Consider the following 27,678-nt stretch of genomic DNA (forward strand, 5'->3'; position numbering starts at 1 on the left):
GCAGGCGTAATCGCTTTTAGTAGACGTGAGGGGGCAACGCCTCGTCCACGCTTCCACATTGGAAGTGTTCTCCTTGTGCCCTACTGCGTCCGCCACGCCAATCCGCAACCCCAGTGTCTGCAATGGAGAGCATTTACGCCCAAATTTTGGAGGGCTTTCCTGAAATGACCACCTGCAGCTAGTGGAACGGGCCGACGAGCCGTGGCTGGCCAAGCGGCGGGGGGAGAAAGTCAATTAAAGATTATGAAGGGAATGACTTTGTTAAGTTGTGAACGTGTTGGGTCCCCATTGTGACACCAGTCAAATCACACACGTAGGTATGAGGTCAAAATAGCGACCTCAAAATGGCGGCCGCTTCTGCTGCTTCCGGCCGCATTAACCGCCAACAGCTGCAGGTTGGCATGGCAACCCTCACACAACTGCGCATGTGCGGCTAGCGGCCGGGAGCGCACTATATAAACACATATGCAGACACACAATAATAGTGCCGTATTCTCCATGGGTCCTGTGTTGCTGCTGCAAGCAAGACTTTTATTGCTCCGTTTCGCTGCATTTAACAATTAAACGCACTTGACTCTTGCTAATTGGGTGATTCTCAGTGATTCCGGCTTTGGACGAGGCGCTGCTGTGCACTGAGCAACCTGGTCGCGGGTGTTGGAATTGGAGAGCCGGGCGGAGGGAGGGAGGGAGAAGCGGACGGGGAGCCGGGGCTGACCATTGTTTACGGAGCTGGGGAGCTGCTCGCTGCAGCTCCGGCCATGGAGCAGCCTCAGTACAAGAGTCCCGGGCCTCAGGTCGATGGCGAGGGGGAAGCGTTGCGCCGCGGCCGTGAGAGTCTCTGCGCCGAATTCGCCCAGGTGACCGGCATGGACCAGGCTGCGGCTCGTTGCATCCTGGAGGAAAACCAGTGGCTGCTGGAAGTAGGTACCTAGCACTGGGTAGAAGCGGCGGAAGTTGGTGGCCTTCAAATGGGGGTGGTTGGATAAAGCATCCTGCTTGCCTGCTAGATTTTCACTCTTACTGCAACTCCTGTAACTGTAGGAAAAATGTTCCCCATGTTGGGGGAGTCCGGAACCTATTCCTGCACCTATTTTCCATGTTTCTATGTAACTTGCTCCTGCTTGAGCAGATGGCAATAAATCTCGACCACCTGATTTTGAAGCATTCATGCATGATGAGGTATAATGCAGAGTCATAGTGATACAGCGTGGAAACAGGCCCTTCGGCCCAACTTGCCCACACCTGCTAACATGTCCCAGCGTCACTACCTGCTTTTGGCCCATATCCCTCCAAACCTGTCCTATCCATGTACCAGTCTAATTGTTTCTTAAATGTTGGGATAGACCCTGCCTCAATTAGCTTGTTCTATACACCCACCACACTTTGTGTGGAAAAAATTACCCTTCAGATTCCTATTAAATCTTTTCCCCTTCACCTTAAATCTGTCCTCTGGTCCTCGATTCAGCTACTCTGCGCAAGAGACTCAGTGCATCTATCTGATTTATTCCTCGAATGCTGGGGTCTGCAGCAAACAAAAATTCAAACTGCTGGAAAACCTCAGCGGGTCAGGCAGCATCTGTGGAGTGAAATGGAGAGGGAGCACAGAACAGTGCATAAAGTTTTGGAGTAACTCAACGGGTCATAGAGTCAGAGTAATACAGTGTGGAAACAGGCCCTTCGGCCCAACTCACCCACAATGTTCCAGCTACCCTAGTCCAACTTGCCAAGACTTGGTCCATAACCCTCCAAACCTGCCCTATCCATGTACCTGTCCAACTGTTTCTTAAACGATGGGATAGTCCCAGCCTCAACTACCACCTCTGGCAGCTTGTTCCTTACACCCACCACTCTTTGTGTGGAAAAAGTTACCCCTCGGATTTCTATTAAATCTTTTCCCCTTCACTTTGAACCTATGTCCTCTGGTCCTTGATTCCCCTACTCTGGGTAAAAGACTGTGCATCTACCCGATCTATTCCTCTCATGATTTTGTATACCTCTATAAGATCTCCCCTCATCCTCCTACGTTCCATGGAATAGAGACCCAGCCTACTGAACCTCTCCCTATAACTCACACCCTCGAGTCCTGGCAACATCTTCGTAAATCTTTTCTGAACCATTTCAAGCTTGACAATATCTTTCCTATAACATGGTGCCTGGAACTGAACACAATATTCTAAATGCGGTTTCACCAACGTCTTATACAACTGCAAAATGACATCCCAACTTCTATACTCAATACTCTGACTGATGAAGGCCAAAGTGCCAAAAGCCTTTTTGACCACCTTATCTACCTGCGACTTGATCTTCATGGAACCATGCACTTGTACTCCTAGATTCCTCTGCTCTATAACAATACTCAGAGGCCTACCATTTACTTGCACTTTATGTGCAATGTGACGAATAAAACCGTATTGTATTGTGTTGTACTGTGTAGGTCCTGCCTTTGTTCGACGTCCCAAAATACAGCACCTCACACTTCTCTGTATTAAATTCCATCAACCATTCCTCTGCCTACCTGGCCAATCGATCCAGATCTGCTGCAATTGTTCACAACCATCTTCACTATCTGCAAAACCACTAACTTTTGTATCATCAGCAAACTTGCTAATCTTGCCCTGTATGTTCACATCCAAATCATTGATGTAGATGACAAACACTTTGAAATGGTCCTCGGGTGCAGTCCTGTTTTTCCAAACGACCTCATTGCGGACTTGGGACTTTTTCTCTGGAACTGTTATGACACCACCGTTGTTGGACAAATTACAATATTGATGAGTCAGAGTATAGGGGAGAGAGTGATCCTCTGATTGAATGGTGTCAGAACAATAATCTTGCTCAATGTCAATGAAACCAAGGTACTGATTGTTGACTTTAATCTGTCTTTTACCCAGAGTGGGGGAATCAAGAACCAGAGGGCATAAGTTAAAAGTGAGGGGGGAGATTTTTAATAAGGACCTGATGGGCGACCATTTTACTCAAAAAGTGGTTGGTATGTAGAACGGGCTGCCAGAGAAGGTAGTTGAGGCAGGTATCATCACAACATTTAAGAAATATTTGGTCAGGTGAATGGAATATGAAAGGTTTGTAGAGATATGGGCAAAATACAGGCAGGTAGGACTAGTGTAGATGGGGCAAGTTGGTTGGCGTGGGCAAGTTGGGCCGAAGAGCCTGTTTCCATGCTGCATGATTCTATGTTCTGCACTCAGTATCTTCCCTTGTGTTCTATTATGCTCGAGGTTGACCGTTATATTTATGTGCAGTATTATCTGATCTGTTTGGATAGCATGAAAAGCAAAGCCTTTCACTGTACCTTGGTACCATATAACCATATAACAACCATATACCAATTACAGCACGGAAACAGGCCATCTCGGCCCTACAAGTCCATGCCGAACAATTATTTTCCCTTAGTCCCACCTGCCTGCACTCATACCATAACCCTCCATTCCCTTCTCATCCATATGCCTATCCAATTTATTTTTAAATGATACCAACGAACCTGCCTCCACCACTTCCACTGGAAGCTCATTCCACACCGCTACCACTCTCTGAGTAAAGAAGTTCCCCCTCATGTTACCTCTAAACTTCTGTCCCTTAATTCTGAAGTCATGTCCTCTTGTTTGAATCTTCCCTATTCTCAAAGGGAAAAGCTTGTCCACATCAACTCTGTCTATCCCTCTCATCATTTTAAAGACCTCTGACAAGTCCCCCCTTAACCTTCTGCGCTCCAGAGAATAAAGACCTAACTTATTCAACCTTTTTCTGTAACTTAGTTGTTGGAACCCAGGCAACATTCTAGTAAATCTCCTCTGTACTCTCTCTATTTTGTTGACATCCTTCCTATAATTGGGCGACCAAAATTGTACACCATACTCCAGATTTGGTCTCACCAATGCCTTGTACAATTTTAACATTACATCCCATCTTCTATACTCAATGCTCTGATTTATAAAGGCTAGCATACCAAAAGCTTTCTTTACCACCCTGTCTATATGAGATTCCACCTTCAAGGAACTATGCACGGTTATTCCCAGATCCCTCTGTTCAACTGCATTCTTCAATTCCCTACCATTTACCATGTACGTCCTATTTTGATTTGTCCTGCCAAGGTGTAGCACCTCACATTTATCAGCATTAAACTCCATCTGCCATCTTTCAGCCCATTCTTCCAAATGGCCTAAATCACTCTGTAGACTTTGGAAATCCTCTTCATTATCCACAACACCCCTATCTTGGTATCATCTGCATACTTACTAATCCAATTTACCACACCTTCATCCAGATCATTGATGTGCATGACAAACAACAAAGGACCCAACACAGATCCCTGAGGCACCCCACTAATAATAATAATAATACATTTTATTTATGGGCGCCTTTCAAGAGTCTCAAGGGCACCTTACAAAAATTTAGCAGGTAGAGGAAAAACATGTAAGGGGAATGAAATAAATACTAGAGACATGACTAGTACACAAAGTAAAGACAGAATACAATTCAAAACACAATATGAGGCAATTAATGCACAGATGTAAAGGGAGGGGGACGTGGAGCTAAGGATAGGCAGAGGTGAAGAGATGGGTCTTGAGGCGGGACTGGAAGATGGCGAGGGACACGGAATTGCGGATCAGTTGGGGGAGGGAGTTCCAGAGCCTGGGAGCTGCCCTGGAGAAGGCTCTGTCCCCAAAACTGCGGAGGTTGGACTTGTGGATGGAGAGGAGATGGATCTGAGGGACCGTGAGGGTTGGTAGGGGGAGAGGAGGTCAGTGAGATATGGGGGGGCCAGATGGTGGAGGGCTTTGTAGGTGAGGATCAGGATTTTGTAGGTGATCCGGGATTTGGTGTGGGCGGCTGCGTTCTGGACCAGTTGGAGTCGGTTGATGTAGGTGGAGCTGATGCCAAGGAGAAGTGAGTTGCAATAGTCCAGTCGGGAGGAGATGAAGGCATGGATGAGTCTTTCAGCAGCGGGAGGTGTGAGAGAGGGTCTGAGTTTGGCGATGTTGCGGAGATGAAAGAAGGACCTGTAGGGGGTATGGCTGCCTAGCCTGCAGCTGTCTGTTTTTCATTTCTTTTTCTTATTTTTAGTTAGTTTAGTGTTTTGTTTTTAAGGAGTTCTAGCTTTTTTATGTGTGGGGAGGGGGAAACTAATTTTCAGGGTCCCTACCTGGTCGGAGATGCAGCTTTTCTCCGGGCTGCACTTTCGACCCATCCTCGCGGCCTACCAGCGGGCCTGGAACGGTATTTCCTGAGGGGACCGCCCAGAGCATCGGCGGCGGCGGCTGCGGAGCTGCGGGTCCGAGGAGCGAGGGGACCGTCCGGAGCCTCGGCGGCGGCGGCAGCATCGGCGGCGGCGGCGGCGGAGCTGCGGGTGTGAGGACGGCGGTGCAGCGCTGGAGCGCCATTGCGGGGCGGGCGGTGCCTTGCCTGGGTCGCCGCGCTGGAACTCCGGTGAGCTGGGACCGGCGTTAAAAACATCGCGGAGCTGCGGGCGGCGGCGCTGAACTTTACATCGGGAGCCTGGGATCTCGCGATGAGATCGCCAGTTGAGCTCCATTCGGCGCGGCCTTGTCGGCTCCGGAAGCCACGGTCTCGAGGAGGGAGGCGGCCGTTCCAGGGTTCCCATGCCGCTGAGAGGACTCTCCCGACGCCGGAACATCATCACCCGGCGAGGACGGCCTGGAACATCGGGCCTCTGTAGAGGCAACTGTGGAGGCCTCAATAGGCCCGACTATGGGTGGACATTGGGGATGGGACTGGACTTTGTGCCTTCCCCCATAATGGGAACCATTGTGGGGGGATGTTTTTATGTTAAAGCTATTTATTATTGTTATGTTTGTATTCTTTTTTATGTGCTGCATTGGCAAAAGGAATTTCACTACATCTAGGTGTATGTGACAATAAATCAACCTTTGAACCTTTGAGGTTTTAATGACATGGTGGATGTGAGGCTCAAGGGAGAGGGTGGAATCAAAGATCACGCCAAGGTTGCGGGCCTTGGGAGATGGGGAGACAGTGGTGCCGTCGATGGTGAGAGTGGGGTTATTGATTTTGCTGAGTGTGGCTTTGGAGCCTATGAGGAGGAATTCTGTCTTATCGCTGTTGAGTTTGAGGAAGTTATTTTGCATCCAGGTGTTTATAGCTGACAAACAGGAGTTGATATGGGAGAGGGGGGGGTTGTGGGGGGATTTGGTGCCGAGGTAGATCTGGGTGTCATTGGCGTAACAGTGGAAGTCCAGGTTGAAGTGGCGGAGTATCTGACCAAGGGGGAGGATGTAGATGATGAAGAGGAGGGGGCCGAGTACGGAGCCTTGGGGAACGCCTTGAGTGACTGTGGCTGTAGCAGAGGTGTGGTTGTGGAGAGAGATGAAGTGGGATCTGTTGGAAAGGTAGGAACGGAGCCAGCTGAGTGCAGAGCCTTCAATGCCGAGGTCCTTGAGTCTGGTGAGCAGGATGTTATGGTTCACTGTATCGAAGGCTGCGCTCAGGTCGAGGAGGATGAGGATGTTGAGGGAACTAGTGTCAGCAGAGGTGAGGAGGTCGTTGAGGACTTTGAGGAGAGTAGTTTCTGTGCTATGGAGGGGGCGAAAGCCAGATTGGAGGGGTTCAAGTAGGTTATAAGCAAGGAGGTGGGAATGAAGTTGCGACGCAACGATACGCTCCAGGGTTTTTGAAAGAAAGGGGAGGTTTGAGATTGGGCGGTAGTTAATGAGAGAGGAGGGATCAAGACCAGGTTTCTTTAAGATTGGTGTGACAGCAGCAGTTTTAAAAGCGGAGGGGACAATTCCTTGGGACAATGAGGAGTTGAAGAGATTAGTGAGGTAGGGGCAGAGAACGGGGAGGCAGGACTTCAGCAGGTGAGTGGGGAGAGGGTCGAGGGAGCAGGTAGTGGGTTTGGAAGAGCTGATGAGTTTGGTTTGGAAGAGCTGATGAGTTTGGAGATTTCAATAGGGGTGACCAGGTCAAACTGGGAGAGGAAGCAGTGTGGAGGAGGGGTAAGGAAGTCAGTGGAGATGTTGAAAGGAGGGGCCTTGGTAGGTGGTGGAGTAGATGCTGGGGAGTCGGGTACAGGGGATAAAGATTGATAGATGGTGCTGATTTTATCAGCGAAAAAGTGGAGGAATGAGTTGCAGAGATCCGGAGTAGAGGTAGGGAGAGTGTTGGCTCGAGGCTTGAGGAGGTTGCCCAATGTGGAGAAGAGGGTTCTGTGGTTTAGGCAGGGATCAGTGAATATGGAGGAGAGGTAGGCAGATTTTGCAGCAATGAGGGCATCTTTGTAATCAGTGAGGTGGAGTTTGTAAGCTTCAAGGTGGACTGTGAGAGATGATTTATTTGTGAGTCGTTCAAGTCGGCGACCAGTTTGTTTCAGTTTACGAAGTGCAGGTGTGTACCAGGGTGAAGATGTGTTGAAAGTTACGGTTCTTGTTTTGAGGGGGGCCATAGTATTAAGGGAGGTAGACAAGGTGGAGTTGAGATGGTTTGTGAGATCATCAGGTGAGATGGGGGCTGAGTCCAGGGGGAGAGTGGTGGAGAGGAGGTCAGAGAGATGGAGGGGATCAATGGATTTTAGATTACGGAAGGTGATTTCTCGGAGGAAGCGTGGGCGAGGTGTCGGAGAAGGGATGGTGAACCGTATAAGCTTATGATCAGAGAGGGGGCAGAGGCATGGATGGAGGTCGAGTACCGGTTCATTTGTGGAGCAGACCAGGTCAAGGATGTGACCTTTGTCATGGGTGGGAAAGGTGACGTGCTGAGTGAGAGAGAAGTTGTCAAGTAAAAAGGCGAATTCAGATGCGAGCTTGCAGGTGGGGGAGTCCATGTGAATATTTAAGTCACCAAGTAGCAGCAGACACTAGTCACCTGCCTCCAACCCGACAAACAGCCATCCACCATTACCCTCTGGCATCTCCCATTCAGCCACTGTTGAATCCATCTTGCTACTCCTGCATTTATACCCAACAGTTGAACCTTCTTAACCAACCTTCCATGAGGAACCTTGTCAATGGCCTTACTAAAGTCCATATAGACAACATCCACTGCTTTATCCTCGTCAATTTCCCTAGTAACCTCTTCAAAAAATTCAAGAAGATTAGTCAAACATGACCTTCCAGGCACAAATCCATGTTGACTGTTCCTAATCAGACCCTGTTTATCCAGATGCTTATATATATTATCTCTAAGTATCTTTTCCATTAATTTGCCCACCACTGAAGTCAAACTAACAGGTCTATAATTGCTAGGTTTACTCTTAGAACCCTTTTTAAACAATGGAACAACATGCGCAGTACGCCAATCCTCGGGGACTATTCCCATTTCTAATGACATTTGAATATTTCTGTCATAGCCCCGGCTATTTCTACACTAACTTCCCTCAATGTCCTAGGGAATATCCTGTCAGGACCTGGAGACTTATCCACTTTTATATTTTTCAAAAGTGTCAGTACTACTTTTACTTTGTACACGTGACAATAATAAACCTATACCTGATTTAGGTTTCATTGACTTGTTTAAAGTGAGAGAATAGTATTGGGATGTGACAGCAGGGATATCTATAAGTTCCTGTCCCCTGCCTCCATCAATGGTGTGGATGTGCAGTTTACCAAGGAGTACAAATACCTTGGAGTTTACCTCGACGGTAAACTAGACTGGTCCAGGAACTCTGAGGCCCTGTACAAGAAGGGGCAGAACGGCTGTACTTTTTGAGAAGGCTCCGCTCCGTCAATGCATGCAATAAGATGCTGTAGATGTTCTACCAATCGGTAGTGGCCAACACCATCTTCTTCACTGTCGTGTGCTGAAGCAGCAGGGAGAAGGCCGTGGACGCCAACAGATTAACAAGATCATCAGTAAGGCTGGCTCTGTCCTGGGGGTGGAGGTGGATTCAAGGGAGGTTGTCTTGGAGGGGAGGATGCTCCTCAAACTGCGGAGCATCTTGGACCATACAGCTCATCCCCTGCATGACACACTGGTCAACCTGAGGAGTACCTTCAGCAATAGACTGGTTCCACCAATATGCAGGACAGAACGCCACAGGAGATCCTTCTTCCCTGTGACTATCAAACTACAATTCCTCCCCCTTCTGTAGTGGAGTAGACTGACTCCCCCTCTCCCTCCCCAAATCTTTGCACATCCACAATCCTTTCCACTCGTCACTTTATTTTCACGTATCCATAAAACAGTCACGTGTTTTATGACTGTTTAGTTCAGAGATACTGTGCGGAAACAGGCCCTACGGCCCACCGAGTCCGCACCGATCAGTGATCCCTGCACATTAACACTATCCTACACACACTAGGGACAATTTACACATTCACCAAGCCAATTAACCTACATACCTGTATGTCTTTGGAGTGTGGGAGGAAACTGAAGATCTCGGAGAAAACCAACATATACATGGGGAGAACATATAAACTCCGTACAGACAGCACCCATAGTTGGGATCAAACCCGAGTCTCCTGTGCTGCAAGTACTGTAAGGCAGCAACTCTACCGCTGTGCCACTATGGCCGCACTTGGCAGATCAAATTCCCCCCCCCCCCCCCCGGCCCCGGGTAAATAAAGTTCTATAGAATTGTATTGTGAGATGATTAGTGTTCAGATGTATATTTACAGCCTCAAGTATTTGTATAGTTAAACAGTATATAATATGAATACAGAAGAAACAACATATGCTGGTTTACAATGTATATAAATTATATAATACGACCCATTTTGTTGAGAAGTAATGATTTTTATTAATTATTTGCAGACAGCTATCAACTCCTATTTTGAAGCTGCTTTTCAGCCATCTTGTTCTGTCATGGAAGCGACCCCATGGCTTCTGAATCGAGCAGGTTTCCAAAGGTGGTAATACACACACATTTACCTTAACTTGCAATTGTCATTCTTTGGTTGAGCCTAGTGTAGCAAAATTCACAGGGGAAATATTAAGCTTAAAGTGCAGAGATTTGGAATATGAGTTTTATAATTTTATAAATCACCACTGTTGAGATGAAGAATAGTCCTTTTGTACATTGGGGCAGCACGGTGGCACAGCGGTAATGTTGCTGCTTGACAGCACCAGAGGCTCTGGTTCGATCCTGACTACGGGAGCTGTCTGTACATTGTTTGTACATTGCCCCTGTGACCGTGTGGGGTTTTTCTGGGATCTCTGGTTTCCTTTCGGACTCCAAACTGATACATATTTGTAGGCTAATTGGTTTTGTCAAAATTGCAAATGGTCCCTTGTGTGTAGGACCGTGTTTGTGTATGTGTGATCGTTAGTCAATAGACAATAGGTGCAGGAGTAGGCTATTTGGCCCTTTGAGCCAGCACCGACCGCCATTCAATGTGATCATGGCTGATCATCCCCAATCAGTACCCCGTTCCTGCCTTCTCCACATATCCCCTGACTCCGCTATTTTTAAGAGCCCTATTTAGCTCTCTCTTGAAAGCATCCAGAGAACCCGCTTCCATCGCCCTCTGAGGCAGAGAATTCCACAGACTCACCACAGTGTTTCCTTGTCTCCGTTCTAAATGGCTTACTCCTTCTTCTTAAACTGTGGCTCCTGGTTCTGGACTCCCCCAACATCGGGAACTTGTTTCCTGCCTCTAGTGTGTCCAAGCCTTTAACAATCTTATATGTTTCAATAAGATGCCCTCTCATCCTTCTAAACTCCAGAGTGTACAAGCCCATCTGCTCCATTCACTCAGCATATAACAGTCGACGCAAACCTGGTCGGCTTTATCCATGCTGTATCTTTAGAGTGAAGTAAAGTATCTCTGTAATATCCTTAATTTTTTAACTAATTATTGCAATCAGAAAAGTTGACTTTGAATTTTGCTTTTGTTCAAATTTTGCATATGACGCTAGAGTGTGTGGCATTGCAGATAGTAATGATGGTTATGAAAAACTTATAGCAGTATCTTGATCAGTTGGCAAGTGGCTGAGGAATGGTTAATGGAGTTTAACACATAAGTGCAATGTGATGCATTTTGGGAAGTCCTTGGGGACCTTGGGAGTTTCCTCAGGAGGCCCAAGGGAGGACCTACACAGTGTATGGTAAGACCCTGGAGAGTGTTGTAGAGCAGAGGAATCTAGGCATGTAGGTACATAGATCCTTGAAAGTGGTCTCACAGGTAGATAGTATAAGCGCAATTTGTTTGTGTATTTAGTTGTTAGCGGGTAGCACAATGCCGCAGTGGTAGATTTGCTGCCTTACAGCACCAGAGGCCCGAGTTCGATCCTGACTATTGATAGACAAATGCTGGAGTAACTCAGCGGGACAGGCAGCATCTCTGGAGAGAAGGAATGGGTGAGGTTTCGTGTCGAGACCCTTCTTTACTGACTGCTGGTGCTGTCTGTACAAAGTTTGTACATTCTCCCTGTGTCCAGGTGCTCCGGTTTCCTCAGACATTCCAACGATGTGCAGGTTTTGTGGGTTAATTGGCTTTTGTAAATTGTCCCTAGTGTAGGATAGAATTAGTGTACAGGGTGATTATTGGTCGGCGCGGACTCGGTGGGCCTGTTTCTATGCTGTATCTCTAAACTAAACTAAAAAAAATTATTAACTAAGTCCACAGTGACTTAGCAGCTAAAATTAGGGTTGATGCATGACACTGCTATTTACTGAAGACAGATTCAATGGAGTGATATAGAATAATTCTGTGTCAAGAATTAAATGCAAAGGGTGTTGCATATACAGTGTTACTATGTAGATATTACTAGATGTTAGAAAAAAAGCAGCTGATAGTAACTAGAACTGCAAACTATCTTGTTTTTTGTTGTTGTTTTAGTTTTAATGTTTAGTTTTAGTTTTAACTAGACCAACTGGGACCCCAGCTTGGTGCCTCAATGCAAACCGTTCCCCAACGCAATATTGCACCACTAACCCATATCCCCCATGGGAGGCCCAAGGGAGATGTGTTCCCCTAACTCAACCCGTTGTCAAATGTAAGATTCCAGCACTCCCCTGCCTCCCCCAGCACTGGACTTAAAATGTTGTTGCCTGCATCCATACATATAATAATAAACAACAAAACATACAATAAACACAAATTAACATCCACCACAGTGAGTTCACCAGGCACCTCGTCACTGTGATGGAGACAAAACATTTAGGGTTACTGTATCTTCCCTCCTCTTCTCCCTCTGCGCTGAGGCGATACCCCACCGGGCGATGGTAAGTCAGTCCCACGGCTCACCGAGATCTGCGAATGGGCCGGTTCAGGCTCCGCGGCCCGGGGAGGTCGAAGCTGCCGCCCTCCAGTCCAGTGGACGCAGCTGTTGCCGCGGGAGCTCCGGAAAACAGGCACCAGCCTGTGACCTGCGAGCTCCCGACGATGTTGTCCACTGGCCCGCGGCCGAGCCCCGGATTCAGGTCGCCGCCGCCAGAACGCCCCTCAGCCACCGGAGCACCATCTCAGACCCGCGCCGGGCCGCCTCAGCCACCGGAGCACCGCCTCAGCCCCGCCCTCACCGGAGCGCCATCCCAGCCCCGAGCCGGGCCGCCCTCACCGGAGCGCAGTCTCAGCCCCGCGCCGGGCCACCCTCACCGGAGCGCCGTCTCAGCCCCGCGCCGTGCCGCCCTCACCGGAGCGCCATCCCAGCCCCGAGCCGTGCCGCCCTCATCGGAGCGCAGTCTCAGCCCCGCGCCGGGCCGCCCTCACCGGAGCGCACTCAGCCCCGCGCCGGGCCGCCCTCACCGGAGCATCGTCTCAGCCCCGAGTCGTGCCGCTGCCACTGGAGCGCCCGAACACCGCCACAGCTCGAAGACGGCCAGCCTCGCGTTGTAAGTCCTGGCTGGCTCTGCCTCCGGAGCCTCGAGGTCGGTCGCAGGTTGGAGGCCGCCAGCTCCGCCATTAGGCCTCAGCGCAGACGGAGGCAGGGAAGGGGGGATACGACAGAAAGAGTAGCATTCCCCCGAAGGGAGAGACAGAAAACCATGTTTCAGCCCCCCCCCCCCCCCCCCACACACATAACACACATTCATCCTCACCCTCCTGTCCTGCCAGGAGCTGGAGTAAATGCAACCCCTTCCCCTATGCAATATTGCACCACAAACCGTAGCCCCCAAGGGAGGCGTGGTCCCCCAACTCAACCCGTTCCTGAAAGTAAGATTCCAGCACTCCCCTGCCTCCCTCAGCACTGGACTTAAAAAAAATTTCCAATTGCACTTCCCCTGTCTGCCGCAGCAGTTCCAATTGCGATACCAATTCACCTTCCCCCTCCTGTTGCAGCACCTGCTGCCAGGAGCTGGAGTAAGTGTTGTATAATGGCAACATTGTTGCAAATGTTGGGTGGAGGACTGTGATATCCCATTCAGGTGAAAATTTGGTGGAAGCACAGCCTTCCTGTATTGCAACTTTGTATCGAACTTCGTTCGAAACTCGCATAAAGGATTTTAACAGTACAAATGTTGTTGAAGTTGGCTTTTTTTAAACCTTTAAATATCAATAACGTGAAATATAACATCAAATCTGTATCAAACTTTATAGGAACGACCACAGGGAAAAGCTGAGTAAGGTGGTGCAAGATGGGACTTTTAATGTACTAGACCAAGGGGGACACGTTGGGTCCGTCCCCTCAACACGAGGTTGCGGAGGGGTGGCTGTGGCGTCACACACACACTAACCCCCCCCCCCCACACACACAGGGGGAGTGGGTGAGAGTGGGGGGGGGGGGGGGGAAGTGGGGGAAGAGGGAGGGAAAGGGGGGGGGAGGTGTAGGGGCGAAGGGGGATAGAGGGGGCGGGGCAGGGGGGGAAGGGGGAGAGTAGAGGGGAGGGAGGTGGAGGGGAAAGGGGTAAGGTAGTGGGACGGCAGAGGGGTGGGAGGTAGAGAGAGGAGGTGGGAAGGGGGCAGAGGGAGGGGGGTGGGGGACAGGAATGGGGAGGGGCGGGGGGGAGAGGGTGACAAGGGAAGGGGGCTGGAGGGGGGGAGAGGGGGGAGAGGGAGGGGAGGTGGCAGAGGGGGAGAGAGAAAAGGGGGAAAGGGGAGGGAGGGGGCGGGGTGAGGGAGAGGGCGGGGGGGGGCTGGAGGGGGGGGGGAGGCAGGTATATGATATAGATAGATGTTCAGAGATTTGGGAGTTGGGAGGTCTGATTTAACATTTTTATTGATAATATTCCACCTTGTAAAAGTTATTTTCCCTCTAAATGCGAATCGCGTACATCCCTCCTTGTCATTTCCCAGTTCAAATGTTCGGGTCATTGGAAATCGTCGCACAAGACACCTAGAAACAAGAATTTCCTTCATTAGTTGTTGGTGTTTTGTTTGGATAGAAATCTCCTGCTTCCATAATATCCTCAAAAAATTCTCCATCCGAATTCGTATGTCTAACATGAGGAATATTCCATAAAATTATAAAACATTCAGATGCACAGCTGTTCATAACTCCATGCCTCTTTCATGTTGATTTTGTAAAAATGCAGCTTTGATTTATCAAATGCCAGTCGTGTGCAGACAAGCAAAGGAGAAGGTGCAAAGTTACAACTAGATGGAAGTGTCATCTCATTGTTAACCTGGAACGTAGATGGACTTGATGAGATGGACTTTCTGGAGCGAGCTCATGGTGTTTGTTCCTGCCTAGCACTGTAAGTACAATTGTTTCACTCTTATAAGCCATCCCTAGTTAATTCTTCAAATAATTTGTCCCATTATTTGTATAGATAGTGAATGGGGGGGACTCTGGGGAGTGTCATGGAGCAGAGGGATCCAGGAGTGCATGTTTAAGAAAGAACTGCAGAGGCTTGAATAATCGAAGATAAATGACAAAAATGCTGGAGAAACTCAGCGGGTGAGGGAGCATCTATGGAGCGAAGGAATAGGTGACATTTAATGTCGAGACCCTTCTTTAGACTGATGGGAGGGGAGGGTGGGGCGGGAAGAAGGATGAGGTGGAGACAATGGGCTCTGGGAGAGCTGGGAAGGGGAGGGGAAGGAGGGAGAAAGCAAGGACTACCTAAAATTGGAGAAGTCAATGTACATACCGCTGGGGTGTAAACTGCCCAAGCGAAATATGAGGTGCTGCTCCAATTTGCTGTGGGACTCATTCTGGCCATGGAGGAGGCCCAGGACAGAAAGGTCGGATTCGGAATGGGAGGGGGAGTTGAAGTGCTGAGCCACCGGGAGATCAGGTTGGTTAGTGCGAACCGAGCGGAGGTGTTGGGCGAAGCGATCGCCAAGCCTGCGCTTGGTCTCACCGATGTAGAGCAGTTGACACCTAGACCAGTGGATGCAATAGATGAGGTTGGAATCTAGGAGTGCAGGTACATTTATAGCAAAACACAAAGTGCTGGAGTAACTCAGCGGGTCAGGCAGCATCACTGGAGAATATGGATAGTTTAGTTTTTCGTTTAGAGATACAATGTGGAAACAGGCCCTTCAGCCCACTGGGTTCACACCGACCAGCAGTCCCAGCACATTAACACAATTCTATGCATTCTAAGGACCATTTTTACATTTATACCAAGCCAATTAACATAAAACTCTTTGGAGCGTGGGAGGAAACCGAAAATCTCGGAGAAAACCCACACGGTCACGGAGAGAACGTACAGACTCCGTATAGACAGCACGTATTCTGGATCGAACTTTGGTCTCTGACGCTGTGGGTGCAGTAAGGCAGTAACTCTACCGCTGCACCACCATGGAGATGATAGGTTATGTTTCAGTCGGGACCCATCTTGCCCAATTCATTTGGCTTGCCAATGCTAGATATTGATACACATGGTTTAGATCACTGGATAGTTTAGTTTTTGGGCGGCACGGTGGCATAGCATTAGAGTTGTGACGGCCTGTCCCACTTGGGCCGTCACATACGCGACAGGCCGGTAGTGACTGACGCGCAGCGGTCCCGCGAGAGTCGCGCGCATCATCATGCGTCCGCACAGCTGTCTGGAGCATGTGACGTAATTTGAAGATAGACACAAAATGCAGGAGTAACTCAGCGGGACCGGTAGCATCTCTGGAGAGAAGGAATGGATGATGTTTCGGGTCGAGACTTCTTCAGTCTGAAAGAAGGGTCTTGACCCGAAACGTCACCCATTGCTTCTCTCCAGAGATGCTGCCGGTCCCGCTGAGTTACTCCTGCATTTTGTGCCCATCTCCAATCTTCTTGGCCCCGCTCTGGGAGTAGGAATGGGGGCGGATCCGTATCTGCAACGGCCGTGAGCCCCAGGCCAAGTTCGACGATCGCATGCCTGCTTCTGCTGCTGTTGGAGGTCAGACGTTGCGACGCGCCAGGGTCATGGGCCTGTCCCACTTTGGCCGTCAGTTACGCGACAGGCCGGTGGCACGCGAAGATTTTGTTCAGGACGAAGTCTACACTCCTCCATGCCACTCCACACCACTCCACGCACTACCCACGCGCTACCCACACGCTACCCGGTCGCGTAAATGGTTATGGGGAGAAGGATATGGGGAGAAGGCAGGAAAGGGGTTCTGATTGTGGATGATCAGCCATGATCACAGTGATGGTGCTGCTGGCAGAAGGGCCGAATAGCCTACTCCTGCACCTGTTGTCTATTAAACTAAAATATCCCCAAGTTTATTTCAGCTCGACTTCTATGTCCTGGAGATTCCACACCAGTCATTGTATTCTTATATTCTTTCTTTGTAGGAAATATTATCCTCCATAGTTCCAGAGTTATCCTTCACGATCGTCTGCAAAGAACCTTTGGGTCAATCTATTGTGGTACGGCATAAATTGGAGTTATCAGTGTGGTATATAGAGCTTCAAGATCCATGGTGAAAATATCACCAACAATTTGGCCTGGACCAGCTAATACTTTGGTTTGGTGCAGGATACTTTGTATCTTTGTCGGTGCCCTTTATGTGGCGACTCTTTACATACCGGGGGTATGCAAAACAAAGAATTTCACAGTAACTTGTCACATGTGACAATAAATATTCATTCATTCCATTCATTTGAAGCTACTGCCAAGAAACATACCAATGCTTCTACTTTCTCAGAACTTTATAGAAGATCGGCATATCCAACAACTCTCATCACTTCTACATATGCATGGTAGAAGGCATCCTATTAGGATAAATCACCGTATGATTTGGCAATAACTTTGCCCAAGACTATAGGAAATTGCAGGGAGTTGTAGATATAGCCCAATCCTTTACACGGACCAACGTCCCCACCATCGACTCGTAGAAACATAGAAAATAGCTGCAGGAGTAGGCCATTCAGCCCTTCGAGCCAGCACCGCCATTCAGTATGATCATGCTGATCATCCAATATCATTTTCCCCATATCCCTTGATTCCCTTAGCCCTAAGAGCTAAATTTAACTCTTGAATACATCCAGTGAATTTACCTCCACTGCCTTCTGTAGTAGAGAATTCCACAGATTCACAAAAGTATTTCCTCAGCTCTAAATGACCTATCCCATATTCTTAAACTGTGACCCCTGCTTCTGGACTCTCCCAACATCGGGAACATTTTTCCTGCATCTAGCCTGTCCAATCCCTTAAAAATTGCATATGTTTCTATAAGATCCCCTCTCAGATTTTGAAATTCCAGTGAATTTTAGCCGGGTCGATCCATGATTCCATGTATGCTTCACGCTGCCTGGGGCAAGGTTGAAAGCACATACCACCAGATTCAGAATAGGTTCTTTCCCCATTGTACTCGGACAACTAAACGGTCCTTCCACAAGCTAAGGTGTATTCTCTGGAACATCAGGTGTTCAGGCAATAGTCAAGAGTGTTTTATTGTCATGTGTCCCAGATAGAACAATGAAATTCATACATGCTGCAGCACGACAAAATTTGTAAACATAGTCCACTGTGAACAACATGATAAACGAGAGAGAGAGAAAAAAGTAAAGAAGCTGTTCCTGAACCTGGACGTTACAGTTTTCAGACTCCTGTACCTTCTTCCCGATGGCAGTGGTGAGATGAGTGTGTGGCCAGGATGGTGTGGGTCTCTGATGATACTGGCTGCCTTTTTGAGGCAGCGACTCTGATAAATCCTTCATTGTGGGGAGGTCAGAGCCTGCATGGACTGGGCAGTGTTCACAACTTTTTGCAGTCCTTTCCGCTCCTGGACGTTCAAGTTGCCATACCAGGCCATGATGCAACCAGTCAATATGCTCTCCACTGTAATCCTGTAGAAGTTCAAGAGATTCCTCTTTGACATACCGAATCTCCGTAATCTTCTCAGGAAGTAGAGGCGCTGATGTGCTTTCTTTATAATTGCATCAGTGTACTGGGTCCAGGAAAGGTCTTCGGAAATATGCACGCCCAAGAATTTGAAGTTTTAATGTCTAACCAGGCTTTCTTTTGTTTTTAAAGGTACAGTCCTGACGTAGTGTTTCTTCAGGAGGTTACAAAGTCCTATTATTATTACATAAAGCAGCGAGCAGTGAGCTACATCCTAATTGCAGGTAGGAGATGTGATCTGGGCTAGAACCACAAACTCGAGGGCTTCTTTATCATTTTTATCCAGATGGGAAAAAAAATTGTTGTGAATTTTTAATTTTGAAAATATTGTAAATTTGGTTTGATTTACTGGGAGCTTTCCAGCTTATCCTTGCTTTTGACTTTAGGGATTCAGTGCGGAAACATGACTTTCGGCTCCGAGTCCGTGCCGACCACGATCACCCAACGATACACGAACACTATCCTACATATAATAGAGACAGTTTACATTTTTTACTGAAACCAATCCGCACTCCAAAGACCTGTGTGTCTTTGGAGTGCGGGAGAAAATCGGAGCACTTGGAGAAAACCCACGCGGTCACATGGAGAACGTAAAAACTCGATGCACTCGTAGTCAGGATGAACGCGCGTCTCTGGCACTGCTAGGCAGCAACTCTACCGCTGTGCCACCATGCCGCCCCTGACATAATTGAAATTACACCAGATAATGTAGAGGTTCCAAATTTCATTTGCCACTGGCAGTATCTTCAGCTGCATGTCACATTTATTTATTTATTTATTTTTTTTAAAAATGGGGTTTTATTTATTAGAAGCAAATGTACAAAAATAGAACCAACGGCAAATAAAATTATACAGTTATTGTACAGCTTCAATTTTAACTTTTTTGCTTGAGAAGAAAAGAAAGGAGAAAAAGCAAGAAAGAGAAAAAGTGAGATGTGTAAAGATAGAACCCCTAGACTACAAAAGTAGTGTAGCCAAAGAGTGAATAAAAGAAAGAAAGAAGAGAGGAATAGAAAAAAATAAAAGGACAAAAAGAAAAAGAGAGAAAAAAGTGGTGGTATACCTGCCTCTCATCCCTCCCCACCCACCTCACCCAACCCGTAATTAGATTTAAATCCAAAGTTGTGTTGCGCCATACTATCCTTGTAAGAAATCGGTGAAGGGTGTCCATGTCTTGGAAAAATGATCTGGTTTTTCTGCCAAGACAAGTCTAATATTTTCAAGATGTAGCGTCTCGGACATGTTTGTAATCCACATCTTAAGAGTGGGGACTGATGTATGTTTCCAAAATTTAAGTATTCGTTGTTTCGCAGTTATCAGGCCATAATTATGGAAACGTCTATGAAATAGTGATAGCTCAGAACAGGCTTCTGAAGTACCTAGAGTGATCAGCTCTGTGTCGGAATCCAATTTTATTAGACTTTATATTGTTCCCTTTATCCTTTATCTGTGCACTGCAGGAAGCGTGATTATAAATCATATATAGTCTTTTGTTTCTGATCGGGATAGAAACATAGAAAAAAGGTGCAGGAGGAGGCCATTCGGCCCTTCGAGCCAGCACCACCATTCATTGTGATCATGGCTGATCGTCCTCTATCAATAACTCGTGCCTGCCTTCTCCCCATATCCCTTAATTCCACTAGCCCCTAGAGCTCTATCTAACTCTCTTAAATCCATCCAGTGAGTTGGCCTCCACTGCCCTCTGTGGCAGGGAATTCCACAAATTCATAACTCTCTGGGTGAAAAAGTTTTTTCTCACCTCACGTCAGTCTGAAATGGCCACCCCTTTATTCTAAGACTGTGGCCCCTGGTTCTGGACTCACCCAACATTGGGAACATTTTTCCTGCATCGAGCTTATTCAGTCCTTTTATAATTTTATATGTTTCTATAAGAAATCCCCTCATCCTTCTAAACTCCAGTGACTACAAGCCTCGTCTTTTCAATCTTTCCTCATATGACAGTCCCGCCATCCCAGGGATCAATCTTGTGAACCTACGCTGCACTGCCTCAATCACAAGGATGTCCTTCCTCAAATTAGGAGACCAAAACTACACAATACTCCAGATGTGGCCTTACCAGAGCCCTATACAACTGCAGAAGAACCTCTCTACTCCTATACTGAAATCCTCTTGTTATGAAGGCCAACATTCCATTAGCTTTCTTCACTGCCTGCTGTACCTGCACGCCAACTTTCAGTGACCGGTGTACAAGGACACCCAGGTCTTGCTGTACCTCCCCCTTGAGATAATAATCTGCCCCCTTGTTTTTGCCACCAAAGTGGATAACCTCACATTTATCTATATTATAACCTCACATGTATCTATATTTCAGATCCAGGGATCTGAAACATCATATTTCTATGTTCTCCAGGGATGCTGCATGACTTGCTGAGTTACTCCAGCACTTAGTGTCCTTGAGACTCTTGAAAGGCGCCCATAAATAAATAAATAAATAAAAATAAATTATTAGTGTCTTTATTTCTATAAGAGTTGTCAGTGTCACATCTTTGAGTATATTACCTCTTTAAACCTAGTATAAATTGCAAAAGTAATGAGGTGGATGGAATGCATTTGGCTTTATGCCGGAAGAGGCAAGGGAGGAGAGGTGCTACTAAATAAACCTAATGTGCATCTCTTTTTTCTTAGGAGAAAATGATGACTACTTCTCTGTCATTATGCTACATAAGTCTCGAGTGAAATTATTGAAAGAAGAAACAATCGATTTCCCAACCAGCATTATGATGAGAGTCCTCCTCGTTGTTCAGGTCAGTGGAACATGAAAAGATGGTCTGAGTTGTACATAGGCAGATCACCAAAGATATTTGTTTCTTAAACAACTTTTTAGCTTCTGTTAATATCAAAATGTTTACAGTTAACATTGTTTAAAAAAAAAAAAAAAAAAATATATATATTAATGTTCTTTTTGTGTAGGTTGCGAAAATTGTACTCCGTACGCTAGAGGCAGGAAACATGTTCCCGATATTGGGGGTCCAGAACCAGGGGCCACAGTTTAAGAATAAGGGGTAAGCCATTTAGAACAGAGATGAGGAAACACTTTTTTACACAGAGAGTTGTGAGTCTGTGGAATTCTCTGCCTCAGAACGGTAGAGGCCGGTTCTCTGGATACTTTCAAGAGAGAGCTAGATGGGGCTCTTAAAGATAGCTGATTCGGGGGTTATGGGGAGAAGGCAGAAACGGGGTACTGATTGGGAGTGATCAGCCATGATCACATTGCATGGCGGTGCTGGCTCGAAGGGCCGAATGACCTACTCCTGCACCTATTGTCTATTGCATGAGTATAATGTGTGTTTATTTACCCCATTATTTTGCAAAGATTAGGATTGGAGTAGGTGAATGGGTGTCAGGGCTTCTGGGGAGAAGGCTGGGGAATGGGGTTCAATCATGATTGAATGGCAGAGTAGACTTGATGGGCTTGATGGGCGAATTGCTCCTGGAACATAGAAAGAAGGAGAGGAGCAAATAAACGTGCCTCATTTGGACAAAGATTCTGGATACAACAAACTAACTCATGACTAACCATCAAACTAACTGGAACTTATTCCCTACATCTCTTTTTAACTGTTTGCATGGTATCAATATTGCTTCGTTGAGATCTCCCTACAGAAATGAGTCTGTCCCCATGTGTGGCTCGGTGACGTCTAACTTACATCCGTCAAAGAAACGCAGAAACCATTCCCTCTGATCTTTACCACAACATTAATGCTTTTGGGCTTGATTTTTATCTTCTCTCCACCTCCAACATCCAGCTGAGTTGGAAGCTTTGATGTCTTAGAGCAGGGGTCGGCAACCTTGTTCTGCATAGGGGCCGGGACGCATGTCTGTGAGCGGATGATGGGCCACATCTATCATGTGTACACATGGATCCCGCTCCCATCCCGCCCTGGATGGCAGGCATCAAATCACATGTTCACAGAAGGTAGACAAAAATGCTGGAGAAGCTCAGCGGGTGAGGCAGCCTCATGCAATCCTTGCATGTCTCACCCGCTGAGTTTTTCCAGCATTTTTGTCCACCTTCGATTTTTCCAGCGTCTGCAGTTCTTTCTTAAACGTGTTCACAGAAGGTGCGCGGCCGTGCCTGCGGCTTTGCGCAGGATACGGTACAGCCAGATCTCGGCGCTTGGCCGCTGCTGCTCGGGTCGCTCGGCTGCTGCTCGGGTCGCTCGGCTGCTGCTCGGGTCGCTCGGCTGCTGCTCGGGGCGCTCGGCTGCTCCTCGGATGATTATGGAGAGAAAAAACCCGCCTGTGGGCCGGATGATTTCGGGTTACGGGTCGCATTTGGCCTGGGGGCCGTAGATTGTCATACAGTGTGGAAAGTGCCTTCGGTCCAACTTGCCCACACCGGCCAACATGTCCCATCTACAGTAGTCTCACCTGCCTGCGTTTGGCCCATATCCCTCTCAACCTGTCCTATCCATGTATCTGTCCAATTGTTTCTTAAAAGTTGCAATAGTACCTGCCTCAACTACCGGCAACTCCTTCCATACACCTAGCACCTTTGTGTGAAAAAGTTACCACTGGGGTTCCTATTATATCTTTCCCTCCTCACTTTAAACCTACCCCTATGGTGTTCGATTCCCTTACTCAGGGCAAGAGACTCTGTGCATCTACCTGATCTATTCCTTTCCTTTCATTCCTTTGTATGCCTCTAAATGATCACCACTCATCCTCCTCACGGCTCGAAATTAACGGTTGCCCGGGTGCCAATGGCTACCTAAAGTGCCGCCGGGCAACCTAAATGCCATGCCATTTTGCCTGGCTTGGCAAGCAACCGGGTCACGTATCGTTTAATTCTGAGCGGGCCCCTCTCTATCTCTCGCTGTGAAACTCTCCGTCTCCACCCACCATCGATATCCGTGTCCGGATCTTGGGTCTCCTCTCTCCGCCCGCTCCTCATCACGCCGGCACGGTCGGCTGCCTTACACATGCGCACTGCCGAGGCCTGCACATCCTCTCCCAGCAGATGCGCACAACCACGGCCAGCACATCATCGGCCGTGGTTGTGCGCATGCGCCGCCCTGCACATGCGCACTGCCACGGAAACTGGTCGGCGTCGGCCATTTTCTCCCTCCCTGTGCATTGTGGGAGATCTGGCCGCCACTGCTGTCCGGTCGCCGCCTTGCCGCGACCGCTGAAAACCAATGCATAATCACTCCCTGGACCTGGAGTAACTTCCTGGAGTAACTCTTGCTTCTTGGTTTCCTGGTCCTCCAAAAATATTCCAAATGAAATTTAAACAGGAGTGGACCCACCACCACCAAACTCTGAAAAATAACAGCCTTGATTGACTCTTGACTTGGACTTAAGCAAAAAAGGGTTCTTGGGAAATAAGAGCTACCTTAAATTTAGTTGCGTCTGGTTGGGTAACTATGGTAGGGTGAAGACTATTCCATGCTTTAATTGCGCGGAGGAACTCCATGGAGCAGCCAGCATCTCTGGATAGAAGAAATTGTATGACGTTTCGGGTAGAGACCCTTCTTTAGACTCCCTCTGGTTTTAGTGTTTTTAGTTTAATTTAGAGATACAGCATGGAAACAGGACCTTTGGCCCACCGAGTCCACGCCGACCCACCTTTGGAATGTGGAAGGAAACGAGCACCCGGGGAAAACCCATGTGATCAAAGGGAAAGGGAGCAAACTCCATACAGACAGCACCCATATTCAGGATCAATTCCGGGTCTCTGGCAATTTTAGGCAGCAACTTTATGGCCAATGTACTGCCCCACAGTCTTGGACTGAATTAAAACACACAATAGCTGTAAAGGGGGACATGGCATCACTTAGAGATTTAAGACTGAAAATGGATAGTTTCTTTTTTTTTAGTAACCAAAGTAATCAACGTATAATTTTTTGTGTGTTGGAAAATAAAATATAGTGGCACAGCTGGTGGACTTGCTGCCTCACACGCCAGAGATCTGTGTTTCATCCTGTCCTCGGGCACTGTCTGTGTTGAATTTGCACATTCTCCCTGCAAGCGTGTGGGTTTCCTCCCACATCCCAAAGACGCATTGGCTTTGTAGCTTAACTTGTCTCTGTAAAATTGCCCCTAATGTGTAGGGAGTGGGTGAGGAAAGTGGGATAACAGAACTTGTGTGAATGGGTAGACAAAAATGCTGGAGAAACTCAGCGAGTGAGGCAGCATCTATGGAGCGAAAGAAATAGGCGACGTTTAGGGTCGAGACCCTTCTTCAGACTGATGTGAGGGTGGCGGCGGGAAGAAGAAAGGAAGAGGCGGAGACAGTGGGCTGAGGGAGAGCTGGGAAGCGGAGGCGAAAGCAGGTACTACCTGAAATTAGAGGTCAATGTTCATACCGCTGGGGTGTAAACTGCCCAAGTGGTGGTGCTGCTTCGCCAATTTACGGTGGACCTCACTCTGGCCATGGAGGAGGCCCAGGACAGTAAGGTCGGATTCGGAATGGGAGGGGGAGTTGAAGTGCTGAGCCACCGGGAGATCAGGTTGGTTATTGCGAACCGAGCGGAGGTGTTGGGCGAAGCGATCGCCAAGCCTACGCTTGGTCTCACCGATGTAGAGCAGCGGATGCAATAGATGAGGTTGGAGGAGGTGCAGGTGAACCTCTGCCGCACCTGGAAAGACTGCTTGGGTCCTTGAATGGAGTCAAGGGGCGAGGTAAAGCAACAAGTGTAGCATTTCCTGCAGTTGCAAGGGAAAGTGCCAGGAGAGGGGGTGGGAAGGGTGGGAAGGGACGAATTAACCAGGGAGTTAAGGAGGGAGCGTTCTCTGCGGAAAGCAGATGGGGGGGGGGGGGGGGGGGGAGGTAGATGGGAAGATGTGGCCAGTGGTGGGATCCCGTTGGTAGACAAAGCTGGAGAAAATCAGCGGGTGAGGCAGCATCTATGGAGCGAAGGAATAGGCGATGTTTCGGGTCGAGACCCTTCTTCAACTGTTGTCGGGGAGGCCAGGGGGGGGGGGGGGTTGTGGGGGGGCGCGGGAAAAAGAAAGGAAGAGGCGGAGACAGTAGGCTGTGGGAGAGCTGGGAATGAGAGGGGAAGGAGGGAGAAAGCAAGGACTACCTGAAATTGGAGAAGGCAATATTCATACCGCTTGGGTGTAAACTACCCAAGTGAAATATGAGGTGCTGTTCCTCTATTTTGAGGTGGGCCTCACTCTGGCCATGGAGGAGGCCCAGGACAGAAAGGTCGGATTTGGAATGGGAGGGGGAGTTAAAGTGCTGAGCCACTGGGAGATCAGGTTGGTTATTGCGAACTGAGTGGAGGTGCTGTGCGAAGCGATCGCCAAGCCTGCGCTTGGTCTCACCGAGGTTGATCATACGCTGAATAATCCAACTAGATTTTTGTTTGGAAGTGGAAAGAAATAATAGAAATTACATTCATTGCAACGTGTAAAAAGAGATGAGAAACTCTATTGTAATTTTGATGCATGTCATTGTGGTGTATATCATGTCTTGATTGGTGAATATGTTAGTTTGTGACTTTATTTGAAGCAGAAATAATGTGTGAATGTTTCATTGACCATAATTCCGACTGGTAACTACGTACTTCGTCCGAGCACATTATTACATGTGTCTTGCAAGCCGTCTTAAATGACCACCTAAACTCATTTGGCAACCTAAAAAGCTGCCTAGGTTACCCGGCTGGCAACAGAGAAAAAAAGTTAAGTGAGAGCCCTGCTCCTGCGCTCCAAGGAATAGTCCTAACCTGCTCAACCTCTCCCTTTTGCTCAGACTCTCAAGTCCTGGCAACACTCAGATAATCTTCTCTGCATCCTGTCCAGCTTGAGAAGTTAAATCATTATTATTGCCCGTCTTAAAGTTTGTTTGTTGTACTGCCTACTGCAATGCAATTGTTGTACTGCCTACTGCAATGCAATTGTTGTACTGCCTACTGCAATGCAATTGTTGTACTGCCTACTGCAATGCAATTGTTGTACTGCCTACTGCAATGCAATGCCATTGTTAGAATTTGATGGAGAAGGACAAAGTTTGGTTTTGTTATTGGTTTTGCTTGCACCAACTTTAATATTTGCTGGGGCAGCACAGTGGCACAACGGTAGAGTTGCTGCCTTGTAAGCCAGAGACCCGGGTTTAATCCTGACCAAGAGTGCTGTCTGCACGGAGCTTGTAAACATAGAAACATAGAAAATAGGTGCAGGAGTAGGCCATTCGGCCCTTCGAGCCTGCACCGCCGTTCAATATGATCATGGCTGATCATCCAACTCAGTATCCTGTACCTGCCTTCTTGTACGTACCTACATGTACGTACTCCCCATGACCTGCGTGGGTTTTCTCCGAGATAGATACATAGAAAATAGGTGCAGGAGTATACCATTGGGCCTCTCGAGCCAGCACCACCATTTAATGTGATCATGGGTAATCATCCACAATCAGTCAGTTCCTGTCTTCTCCCCATATCCCTTCATTCTGCTAGCCCTATGAGTTCTATCTAACTCTATTTTGAATGCATCCAGTGAATCGGCCTCCACTGCCTTCTGTGGCAGAGAATTGCACAAATTCACAACTCTCTGTGTGGAAAAAGTTTTTCCTAATCTCAGTTCTAAATGGCCTACCCCTTATTCTTAAACTGTGGCCTCTAGTTCTGGACTCCCCCAACATCGGGAACATGTTTCCAGCATCTAGCGTGTCCAATCCCTTAATAATTTTATATTCTTCTATAAGATGCCCTCTCATCCTTCTAAATTCCAGTGTATACAAGCCCAGTTGCTCCATTCTTTCATCAAATGACAGCCGCCATCCCGGAAATTATATCCGCTGCACTCCCTCAAATTAGGAGACGAAAACTGCACACTATACTCCAGGTGCGGTTCACCAGGACCCTGTACAACTGCAGAAGGACCTCTTTGCTCCTATACTCAACTCCTCGTGTTATGAAGGCCAACATGCCATTTGCTTTCTTCACTGCCAGCTGTACCTGCATTATTACTTTCAGTGACTGATGTACAGGGCAACCCAGGTCTTGTTGTACTTCCTCCTTTCCTAATCTGACACCATTCAGATAATAATCTGCCTTCCTGTTCTTGCCACCAAAGTGGACAACCTCACATTTGTCCACATTACACTGCATCTGCCATGCATCTGCCCACTAACCCAACTTGTCCAAGTCACCCTGCATCCTCTTCACAGTTCACACTGCTACCCAACTTTGTGTCATCTCCAAATTTAATTCCTTCATCTGAATGATTAATGTATATTGTAAATAGCTGTGGTCCCAGCACCGAGCCTTGCGGCACCCTACTAGTCACTGCCTGCCATTCTGAAAGGAGCCCGTAAATTCCTACTCTTTCTGAAGTTGGTCCAAGACATCTTGGACCCTGGAACCTGGGAGGCAACACACCATCTTCGAGTCTTGCCTGCGGCCAGAGAATCTCCTGTCTGCACCTCAGATAATGGAGTCACCCACCACTATGGCTCTGCCCGACGTCAGTTTCGCCAGTCGAGTCTCATCGCTAGGATTGGAGCCGCCGACCTGTCCGCCGCTCGGACTGGAAGCGCCGTCTGCCCCGACAGCTCCCAAGAGGGCGCA

The 27,678-nt window shown here is 47.9% G+C and overlaps 1 protein-coding gene across 1 annotated transcript in view; it reads left to right on the forward strand.

Annotated features, from left to right (window-relative positions):
* Positions 1–344: 344 nt before the first annotated feature.
* LOC116985252 (tyrosyl-DNA phosphodiesterase 2-like) overlaps positions 345–27,678 on the forward strand; it is a 34,666-nt gene continuing 7,332 nt past the window's right edge. Inside the window, exons 1-5 of the mRNA XM_033039917.1 lie at positions 345–427; positions 620–814; positions 14,405–14,566; positions 18,275–18,366; positions 20,789–20,907. Of these exons, the coding sequence (XP_032895808.1) occupies positions 345–427; positions 620–814; positions 14,405–14,566; positions 18,275–18,366; positions 20,789–20,907 (651 nt within the window). The remainder of the gene's footprint in view (positions 428–619; positions 815–14,404; positions 14,567–18,274; positions 18,367–20,788; positions 20,908–27,678) is intronic.

This window comes from Amblyraja radiata, chromosome 2 (assembly GCF_010909765.2).
Source record: "Amblyraja radiata isolate CabotCenter1 chromosome 2, sAmbRad1.1.pri, whole genome shotgun sequence".
NCBI lineage: Eukaryota > Metazoa > Chordata > Chondrichthyes > Rajiformes > Rajidae > Amblyraja > Amblyraja radiata.